The following is an 11523-nucleotide window of genomic DNA, read 5'->3' on the forward strand; positions in this document are numbered from 1 at the left end:
TTCAGGGCGCGATTTTCAACGCCCGCGTTCAGGTAGCGTGGAAAGTGAACATCTGTATGTACATGAATATATTACACTTCCAGCTTTTGCACTTTTAGGGCGCGATTTTCAACGCTCGCGTGCAGGTAACGTGAGAAGTGACCATCATATACATGATTATATAACACTCTCAGCTCCTGCACTTTCAGGGCGCGATTTTCAACGTCCGGGTGCAGGTAACGTGAAAAGTAACTATCACATAATGATTATATAACACTCTCAGCTCCTGCACTTTGAGGGCGCGATTTTCAACGCCCGCGTGCAGGTAACGTGAAAAGTAACTTTCATATACATGATTATATAACACTCTCAGCTCCTGCACTTTCAGGGCGCGATTTTAAACGCCCGCGTGCAGGTAACGTGAAAAGTCACCATCATATACATGATCATATAACACTCTCAGCTCCTGCACTTTCAGGGCGCGATTTTACACGCCCGCGTGCAGCTAACGTGAAAAGTGACCATCACATACATGATTATATAACACTCTCAGCTTCTGCACTTTCAGGGCGCGATTTACAACGCCCGCGTGCAGGTCACTTGAAAAGTGACCGTCATATACATGATTGTATAACACATTCAGCTCCTGCACTTTCAGGGCGCGATTTCCAACGCCTGCGTTTGGGTAGCGTGAAAATTGAACATCTGCATATACATGATTATATAACACTCTCAGCTCCTGCACTTTCAGGGCGCGATTTTACACGCCCGCGTGCAGGTAACGTGAGAAGTGACCATCATATACATGATTATATAACACTCTCAGCTCCTGCACTTTCAGGGCGCGATTTTCATCGCCCGGGTGCAGGCAACGTGAGAAGTGACCATCATATACATGATTATATAACACTCTCAGCTCCTTACTTTTAGGGCGCGATTTCCAACGCCCAGGTGCAGGCAACGTGAGAAGTGACCATCATATACATGATTTGCAACGTGGCTTTTTAAAACAAGATCACCCTTTTTAGCGGCCCCACATTGGGCACCACTTGCGACGTAGAAGGTTTTCTATTTTCCCCCAGGCGGGTTGGACCCGGGAAAAACCCACGTGCCTTCGGCGCGATCTGTACGAAACTGAAAACGGAAAACGGAACGGAAAACGGAAAACGGAAAACGGAACGGAAAGATTGTTGGGCGCCAGACGCGTGTCGCGTCACTTAACGAAATAACAAAACCTTACGGGATAAACGAATACAGATCCGGCGGAGTGGCTGGCTAGGCACAGGCTGTTCAACAGCGAAATAAATGGTAGAGTGGCGTGGATCCACAACAACAATTCGGGCACAAATAAAAACGATAACGTAACGTAATTTCGGGAGACTGTATTTTAACAAATTCGGTAGGCAATACAGAATCGGTAGATTTACAATAGGTCGGGAGTAACAAAATATAATTCGTTTAACGGTAGCGGGAGATTATTTACGGGAGTACAGAATTATAATTTCGATATTCGAAAGGCCTACGGGAGTTTTACTGATTCTTTTACAAAATTATCCGAATGAGCGATAATTACGAACGGAAGAAAAGGCGCGGTTTTACACGGAGCGCTTTTCCGTGGCTACTCTACGGTAACAGACGATAGATTCCCAAATAGAACGGGACCGTAACGTAACGCAAGATTTACCGTAGGGGTAACAGATTACCCAAAAAATGACAAATTAGATACGGGAGAAAATATTACATAAATTATAACAAAATACCATACAGCATCACCAAATATCACCAAGGCTTTCCTTAACGTATTACTTAAATTTTCTTAACAACTCAACGTACTAAATGATACCCCGTGCAGCAAATGCACGGGAGAAACGGTAGAAGACCAAATAAATGCTCCGAGAGCGAAAATACAAAACGTACGGTAACGGAATTCAGCCACGAGGCAAACCGGGAGGAATTACAAAATTGCCCAAAAACCGAAAAACGTAACGGACCGGACCGTACCAAATTGCGGTGGGGCGCGTTCCCACCGACTTATCAAATACTGGATGCAGTGGGCCTTTAACCACTGACTTACACTCTTAAATAAACTGGATGCAGTGGGTCTTTCACCACTGACTTACACTCTAAATAACGGATGCAGTGGGTCTTTCACCACTGACTTACACTCTAAATAACGGATGCAGTGGGTCTTTCACCACTGACTTACACTCTGACAATAAAACAAAATACGAAATATTCTAGGCAATTTGCAATTCCCCACGTGGCTACTTCGTGCCTCTCTCTGAAGGTGGAAAACCTTACCTTAACGGAAGGAGTTCGGCACCCACTGACTCTAACTTTAATACAATTGTTTAACGGACTCTAGTTTTAATTATACTGTAGCTAAGGGGCGGATAGGAGTGAATCTAAATGACAACGGTAGCGGTAGTATTGGGTGAAAACGGTAGCGGTAGACGGTAGATTTGGGAAAGCGGCAAAGGAAGATCCGAATTGGTAAGGAAGGATCTAACCAAAACGTCCTGTCTGCTGGACGGTATCTCGCAGAGTAGGACGAGTTGAGCGCCGGTGTCCAGGATCTTCTTACTCGGAAATCGTCCGGATTGGCGATTCCCTCTCCTAATTAGGCCACAGGTGTAGGGCGCAATTCTTCTTGGGTGACAATTGAATTTGCCTATTCGGCGCCTCTCCTCTCCTCTGACGTCATCATCCATGCTTCCTCATCGGCCGCGCTCGCTTTTGAGTACTGACCGGCTGGCTGTCTGCGTTCAGAAGGCCATCCAAGGCTGCGTCGACTCAGGCACTTGGAGTCCTCATCCTAAGAGCAACATCTCTATCCTATGTCGTCTCGGGAGTCGGAATGTAGTCCTGGGCTCACTTGTGCCTCGGCCCCTACATGTCTTCCTAGGCAGAACGTCATCTCGGAAGGTTACCAAGTTTTACCCGGTGACGGGATCAGTTCCGGAACGGTAGATGTTATTTTGGTCTGGCTCCTGGCCAGTAAGTTACGGGACGGGAGGTGACACTACTCAGTTCATGCCACCCTATACGCCGCCTTCCGTAGCATCCATTCGTCGATAGCAGAGCGTCTTACGCACCTATCGTCTAGCGGGAGATCGTAGACGGGTCGTCTTGCGGTCCTATACGCCGGTAGCGATTCGGTAGATCGGGAGGCGGGAGATATTGGCGATGCTGTCTTCAGCTGGTGGTCCGGTCCACCACGGGAGAGTGCACATCGGTAGTCTGATTGGCACGGATGACGTCAGAGTTGTACCCTTGGAGGAAAGGGCCCGGGAGGTCCTCGTAGGTCGTCCTGGCTCAACTCGTCGGTATTTTCCCAGGTCACATAAGAGAATATTCGGAACAACAACGAAAATTAGCTTAACATACGGAATATCTCTTATTTCAATTTAGCCTTGGTGATTCGTTTCGGTGTGCTGCAGTTTCCTAGATTATTGACGAAAAACGGGAGGAAATTCCGGGAGATTTGGGTGCCGTAGTAACGGGGCTGAAAACGCCACGTTACAGATTATATAACACTCTTAGCTCCTGCACTTTTAGGGCGCGATTTTCAACGCCCGCGTGCAGGTAGCGTGAGAAGTAAACATCTGCATATACATGATTATATTACACTTTCAGTTTCTGCACTTTCAGGGCGCGATTTTCAACGCCCGCGTGCAGGTCACGTGGAAATTGACCGTCATATACATGATTATATAACACTCTCAGCTCCTGCACTTTCAGGGCGCGATTTTTAACGCCCGCGTTCAGGTAGCGAGGAAAGTGAACATCTGTATGTACATGAATATATTACACTTCCAGCTTTTGCATTTTTAGGGCGCCATTATCAACGCTCGCGTGCAGGTAACGTGAGAAGTGACCATCATATACATGATTATATAACACTCTTAGCTCCTGCACTTTCAGGGCGCGATTTTCAACGCCCGCGTGCAGGTAACGTGAAAAGTGACTTTCATATACATGATTATATAACACTCTCAGCTCCTGCACTTTCAGGGCGCGATTTTCAACGCCCGCGTTTAGGTAACGTGAAAAGTCACCATCATATACATGATCTGCAACGTGGGTTTTTGAACAGATCACCCTTTTTAGCGGCCCCACATTGGGCACCACTTGCGACGTAGAAGGTTTCCTATTTTCCCCCAGGCGGGTTGGACCCGGGAAAAACCCACGTGCCTTCGGCGCGATCTGTACGAAACTGAAAACGGAAAACGTAACGGAAAACGGAAAACGGAACGGAAAGATTGTTGGGCGCCAGACGCGTGTCGCGTCACTTAACGAAATAACAAAAACTTACGGAATAAACGAATACAGATCCGGCGGAGTGGCTGGCTAGGCACAGGCTGTTCAACAGCGAAATAAATGGTAGAGTGGCGTGAATCCACAACAACAATTCGGGCACAAATAAAATAACGATAACGTAACGTAATTTCGGGAGACTGTATTTTAACAAATTCGGTAGGAAATACAGAATCGGTAGATTTACAATAGGTCGAGAGTAACAAAATATAATTCGTTTAACGGTAGCGGGAGGTCAGTTTACGGGAGTACAGAATTATAATTTCGATATTCGAAAGGCCTACGGGAGTTTACTGATTCTTTTACAAATTATCCGAATGAGCGATAATTACGAACGGGAGAAAAGGCGCGGTTTTACACGGAGCGCTTTTCCGTGGCTACTCTACGGTAACAGACGATAGATTTCCAAATAGATCGGGACCGTAACGAAACGTAAGATTTACCGTAGGGGTAACAGATTACCCAAAGTATGACAAATTAGATACGGGAGAAAATATTACATAAATTATAACAAAATACCATACAGCATCACCAAATATCACCAAGGCTTTCCTTAACGTATTACTTGAATTTTTCTTAATAACTCAACGTACTAATTGATACCCCGTGCAGCAAATGCACGGGAGGAACGGTAGAAGACCAAATAAATGCTCCGAGAGCGAAAATACAAAACGTACGGTAACGGAATTCAGCCACGAGGCAAACCGGGAGGAATTACAAAATTGCCCAAAAACCGAAAAACGTAACGGACCGGACCGTACCAAATTGCGGTGGGGCGCGTTCCCACCGACTTATCAAATACTGGATGCAGTGGACCTTCAACCACTGACTTACACTCTGACAATAAACTGGATGCAGTGGGCCTTTAACCACTGACTTACACTCTAAATACCGGATGCAGTGGACCTTTAACCACTGACTTACACTCTAAATACTGGATGCAGTGGACCTTTAACCACTGACTTACACTCTGACAATAAAACAAAATACGTAATATTCTAGGCAATTTGCAATCCCCCACGTGGCTACTTCGTGCCTCTCTCTGAAGGTGGAAAACCTTACCTTAACGGAAGGAGTTCGGCACCCACTGACTCTAACTTAATACAATTGTTTAAACTGACTCTAGATTTAAATATACGGTAGCTAAGGGGCGGATAGGAGTGAATTTAAAGAACAACGGTAGCGGTAGTATTGGGTGAAAAACGGTAGCGGTAGACGGTAGATTTGGAAAAACGGCAAAGGAGGATCTGAATTGGTGAGGAAGGATCTAACCAAAACGTCCTGTCTGTTGGACGGTATCTCGTAGAGTAGGACGAGTTGAGCGCCGGTGTCCAGGATCTTCTTACTCGGAAATCGTCCGGATTGGCGATTCCCTCTCCTAATTAGGCCACAGGTGTAGGGCGCAATTCTTTGGGTGACAATTGAATTTGCCTATTCGGCGCCTCTCCTCTCCTCTGACGTCATCATCCATGCTTCCTCATCGGCCGCGCTCGCTTTTGAGTACTGACCGGCTGGCTGTCTGCGTTTAGAAGGCCATCCAAGGCTGCGTCGACTCAGGCACTTGGAGTCCTCATCCTAAGAGCAACATCTCTATCCTATGTCGTCTCGGGAGTCGGAATGTAGTCCTGGGCTCACTTGTGCCTCGGCCTCTACATGTCTTCCTAGGCAGAACGTCATCTCGGGAGGTTACCAAGTTTCACCCGGTGACGGGATCAGTTCCGGAACGGTAGATGTTATTTTGGTCTGGCTCCTGGCCAGTGAGTTACGGGACGGGAGGTGACACTACTCAGTTCATGCCACCCTATACGCCGCCTTCCGTAGCATCCATTCGTCGATAGCAGAGCGTCTTACGCACCTATCGTCTAGCGGGAGATCGTAGACGAGTCGTCTTGCGGTCCTATACGCCGGTAGCGATTCGGTAGATCGGGAGGCGGGAGATGTTTGCGATGCTGTCATCAGCTGGTGGTCCGGTCCACCACGGGAGAGTGCACATCGTTAGTCTGATTGGCACGGATGACGTCAGAGTTGTACCCTTGGAGGAAAGGGCCCGGGAGGTCCTCGTAGGTCGTCCTGGCTCAACTCGTCGGTATTTTCCCAGGTCACATAAGAGAATATTCGGAACAACAACGAAAATTAGCTTAACATACGGAATATCTCTTATTTCAATTTAGCCTTGGTGATTCGTTTCGGTGTGCTGCAGTTTTCTAGATTATTAACGAAAAACGGGAGGAAATTCCGGGAGATTTGGGTGCCGTAGTAACGGGGCTGAAAACGCCACGTTACAACTCCCCTCCCCGTGGGGGAAGACCGAATAGGTCTTCAACCTTCGCTAACGAAAGAGAGGTCACGAATTGGCCGTACTTTAGAACTGAGTTACGTAAGTGTCTGGACGTTGGTGATACTGGATCATGAAGATTCTGATGGTGGTCGGAAATACGGAAGCGGGAGGTTTAACGAAAGAAATGTTCCAAAAGTCGCGGGCTGTTACCGGGAGCGATATAAATTTCTTATTTGCGTTGTTTTTTTTTTCTTTTTATTTTTTTTTCTGTTGACGAGAGCGAGAGATATCTTTTTTTTTCTGTTAGGAATTCTCTTTTTTTTCCTTTTGTTGACGGGAGCGGGAGATATAATTTTTTTCTGTTATGAATTCTCTCTTTTTTTTTTTTTTTTTGTTGACGGGAGCGGGATGTTACGTCCTAACAGTAGAGACGTCGAAAAGGTTCCTCCCGTTCGCGGTGCTTGTGGCACTTGAAGAGTGTGGTGAATGTTAGGAAAATGAAAAGGATGATTTTTAACGATTTGAAAATACTTTTATTGGATAACTGGTAGAATGAGTTTGAATGAGTTCGGAAAGGAATGATTGGATAGATGTCAGATCTTGCTAGTCTGGAAGAGGAGTCGAGAGTGTTAGCATCATGGTGAGACTCCTGGAGGATGGACGTCCCGGGGTAGGGGCAATTGCGCCTTACGCTGCAGTTTAACGTGGGAATAAAGTGGTAATAGGAGTCAGAGGGACTAGCGGTCAGGTTGCGAGGGAGATAGGAAAGCGTTGTAGAGGACAGGGTCTGGACGTAACACCCCCCCTGTTAGAGGAGGCATATCGTTACGAGGATATGTCGATAAGGTTAAAGGTTGTTGACAATTGGTTTTTTTTTTTTTTACATATTGATACTTAGTAGCTAGTTTACAGAACATCGTGCATCGTGTTTGTGTGGGTGTTTTTGTGTATTGGGTGAACCCTTTTCAATAAGTTTTATTGGGTCTGATTACATATGCTGTATATGTGTGTGTGTTCTGGTATTGTGTCCTTATGTGCTAGGTTTATATTCTTAATCTTCTTGTGCTGTCTTAAATCTAGTACATATCCATACATTAGATCGTATTTTTCCATTCTATGGTGAATATGTGTATAAAAGTGGTTTTCTTAAGCTTGTATAGTGTACTATTCTATCTTTATTTCTAACGTATGGTTAGAGGTTTTGTCTTGTTGACCACGTAATAACAATATCTGCTGCTCAACTCGCATCGCGGCTCAACTCAATAGTATTGTTTTATTCGAGAGATGGTCTCTAGTTTCGGAGATTGCCGAGGTATTGGGGGTGGTAAGGCGAGCTGGCGGCTGTGTAAGATTTGTGGATTCGGGTCGGCCACCGGTGTCTGTAATTCAATTTCAATAGGTTTGCCAAGTTCGATAGGTTTCGCGTTGTGTCGCGTGTTTCTGTTACGGTTGCAGATGCAAAGTTTGAGAATTTTACTGAATAGAGAGAATCGGTAGGCCAGGAACATAAACCCGATTATCGCTAAAGCGATACCGCCATATGTAAGCCCGTCGCTTATTATGTCAGAGGACCGTTGTTCGGCTCGTCGGTGAGTGCTAATTTCTTTCGCTTGTTTTATGATGTCATCGAGTGCTACGCCATTTGTGGCCAAATCGCGCGCGTCTAAATGGATTGGTTTGTACATGTGAAAAATTGGTAAGGCGGAGAAATTGATGCTCGTCCCTTCCGTGAAATCTTGGTAGATGTTGGTTAAATTTAAGGTAAAATCCGGAGTGTATGATCGGGTCGTTGTTGATGTCGAGATTGCATTTGATGTGGTGAGTGTCACTGTTTTTGAGTGACCAGTGCATTGGTTGTTGAGTGTTAGTGTGCCAGAGTTTATCAACTCGAGTCGTATTACGTTATTCTTAGGGCATACTATGTGTACGGTCTCGGGTGCTGATACCGAGTAGATCCAGGTGTTGGGACTTATCAGGTCTGTCCAATACGATCCATCAAATGCGTTCAACCTTACGTTACACTTACTCAGATCATGAATTGAGTTTTCTAGGAAAAGGTCTATTTCGCAGGATCTGTGATTCGCGCTATGGAACAGTGGTTGGTGTCTGTTGCAAATATAATGGTTTTGAGATTTCTTACATCGTTGTAAGCTTTGTTCCGATAATTCGAAGTATGTAGATCTATCTAAAGAAATTGCGATGTACTCATGGTTTGGGATGATGTACGCAAATTTGTCAGAAGTGTTGTCGTAGTTCTGTTTCACTGGGACAGGTAATAGGTGAAATAGATTGAATGTTTCGTCGTTCAGTAAGGGTATAGCTATGACGTAAATTAGGTTTGGTTCACTGAATGCTATTTCCACTTTTGATAGTCTGACGAGGTCTTCTGCGTAGATAGTTTTTAGGGGAGTCGGGAATATTAGTCGTGGTTCTAGGGATTGAACGTGTTGGATACTGGACATAATTTGTTCGGGGGTTAGTATCTTAGGGTGTACGATGCCTTCTTTGGCGAAGAGTATTGCATCAACTAGGTTAGTTAGGTCGAGTTCGTATTCGTTTATCATTTTGTCCAGATATACTAAATGCTTAGTTATGGTCAATCTTGTTGCGTATTTCTTGTATACACTTCGTTGTAGTTTTTCGGTCATGTTGAGCAAGGACGAAATATGGTAATCTAGTTCGATTATATGGCCGTTGATATTATCTATTTCTTTGCGCTGTGCGCCTAACATTGATTGTACCACGTGTGTTTGGTTAGCCAGGAGTGAAGCAATGTGAGTCGTGTCATTGAATAGCCTGTCTATTTGATCGTTGTAATATGCACCGTCTTCTTCTGTAAGAGTTCCGTATAGCGTTTTATGGATTTTCCCCACGAAGGAGAACCACGCTCTTTTGTGGCGTATGTGTGCGATTTTAGCCAATTTGCCGTGAGTGTTGTCCTCGCTGTCATCCCCCACCAGGTATTTAACTTGTTCCTGGAGTTCTGTAAGGGTTGATACTTTATTCTTTTGCATAACTATCATTTCCTTCACATCGCATATGGCTCCTGCTGTAGTGCAAAATTTTAAGTTTAAATCTGTGTATTCGGCCAGTGTTTTTAGTTTGTTTAGAAAGGTTTCCAAATTTATGTAGTTTATCAGTTTCCATTCTTTGTTATACGTGTGTAGATTCTTTATCTGCTCGTAGTGAATTCCTGCGTTCGATGTGAATGTCCGTGAGGTGTACGGAGCATCGTCGTCTACCGGGGTCGCACCGCCTCTGTAATTTCAACGGTAACATTACTCGCTTCATTTAATCGTCTAATCTCGGCGGATAGCTGGTTTTAACTTGTTAAGGTGGACGATTTTTGTTTTAGTTGGTGTGAGGTATATTTCGGCATTGATGTTATTTATTATTTGTTTGATAACGTATGGGCCTTTATAGTGGTCTTCAAACTTGTCGCGGGTTTCATTGAGGAGAAACACCTCTTGTCCTGCTTCGAAAGACTGGCTATTGGTGGTTCTGTCGTAGAGTGTTTTGGATCTTTGTTTTGCGTTTTTCAAGTTTTGTACTGCACGTCTACGGATATCTTGTAAGTTTGTTAGTAAGTCCAAGGCTAGAGTATCGTATGTATTAGTTAGCGCATAGGCTGGGGTTTTATCTGATGGTAGTCGTGCTTCTTTGCCGAAGGTAAGCCGGTGTGGGGTGAAATTTGTGGCTTCGTGAACCGCTGTGTTATAGGCGAATACGGCGAATCGTATATACTTGTCCCAATCTTTTCCAGCGTTGGTGTAATGCTTGATATATTCGGTTAGCATTATGTGGGCACGTTCCAAAGATCCATTTGATTGCGGTCGGTAAGGGGTTGTTCGAATTTGTTTAATGTTGAATAGCCTACAGATTTGCCGCATCGTTTTGCTCATAAAATTCTGTCCTTGATCCGTGAGTATCGTGTATGGTGCGCCGTAGCGCGTGATGAATTCCGTAGCGAAGGCTGTCCCGATGGATTGGGCTGTTGCGTCTACGATTGGGATGGCGTCTATAAATTTCGTCAGATTGCATTGGATTGTCAGGAGGTAACGATTATCACTTTTTGTTATGGGCAGAGGCCCTACTATGTCCATAGCGACTTTGTGAAATATGTCCGTCGGCGTGTCTGTGATGACCATTGGTAGTTTTGTCCTGACCCTGACTAGTTTTTTTCGTTGGCAACTTTCGCAACTCTTGACGAAGTTTCGGATTTGTTCTTTCATGTGGGGCCAAAAATATTTTTCTCGCGTGCGTCTGTAAACCTTCGTAATCCCTTGATGTCCACCCACCAGGGATTCGTGATTCTCCCTAATGATGTCTTCACGGATACCTTCCTCGGGTATGATAGTAGTATTTAAGCAGATAGTGATCCGGATGGGTGAGTTACGGAAAATGTAGTGGATCATTTTCTTTACTACTGTTGGTCTGAATTCGTCAATAGTTCTGCCTGCGATGGGGAGTGCGACAGATAGGGTGTTATGGTTGTGCAAGGTCTGTTTTAGGTTTACCAATGCACGGAATAAGTCATCTAGGTTTCCTTTGTCACGAGCGAGGGATTTTACTACCAGGGTGTATACGTATTTGTGTTTTGATATTGTTGTTAGTATTTGGAACTTGGAATAACTATGGTTCTCGACAATTTCTTTACTTACGAGGTTCTCCTCCACTAATTGTTTCTCCGGAGTGTTAATCCACGTGCAATCGGCCGATATAAAGTGTGCGTAATTGTCGTTTATCATCAATAACCCGTCGTTAGTTTCGGTGACATTAGGTACGGATGTTATGTCGTCTATGGTATTCATAAAGTCTTCAAATTCGCATGCTTTGTTATCGTTATTATCTTGCAATGGAGATTTCCTGGGGGTTCCGCGGGGAGGGTGCTCCGGGTTTCCAGAGCGTGGTGCCCTCGATCGGATGATTGGTGTTGCAGGGGAGTCATC

The 11523-nt window shown here is 44.9% G+C and overlaps 1 protein-coding gene across 1 annotated transcript; it reads right to left on the reverse strand.

Moving 5' to 3' along the window:
• Window positions 1-7167: 7167 nt before the first annotated feature.
• Window positions 7168-9220, reverse strand: LOC125502194. Its single transcript, XM_048659988.1, has one exon. It carries the CDS (start codon window positions 9136-9138, stop codon window positions 7834-7836), a length of 1305 nt encoding a protein of 434 aa, XP_048515945.1. The 5' UTR covers window positions 9139-9220; the 3' UTR covers window positions 7168-7833.
• Window positions 9221-11523: the final 2303 nt, after the last annotated feature.

The sequence above is a fragment of the Athalia rosae genome, unplaced genomic scaffold, assembly GCF_917208135.1.
Source record: "Athalia rosae unplaced genomic scaffold, iyAthRosa1.1, whole genome shotgun sequence".
Classification (NCBI taxonomy): domain Eukaryota; kingdom Metazoa; phylum Arthropoda; class Insecta; order Hymenoptera; family Athaliidae; genus Athalia; species Athalia rosae.

What these genes read in the sequence shown, in the direction of transcription:
- LOC125502194 (XM_048659988.1), bottom strand. Translation starts at nt 9,138, where the DNA reads ATGATAAACGAATACGAACTCGACCTAACTAACCTAGTTGATGCAATA.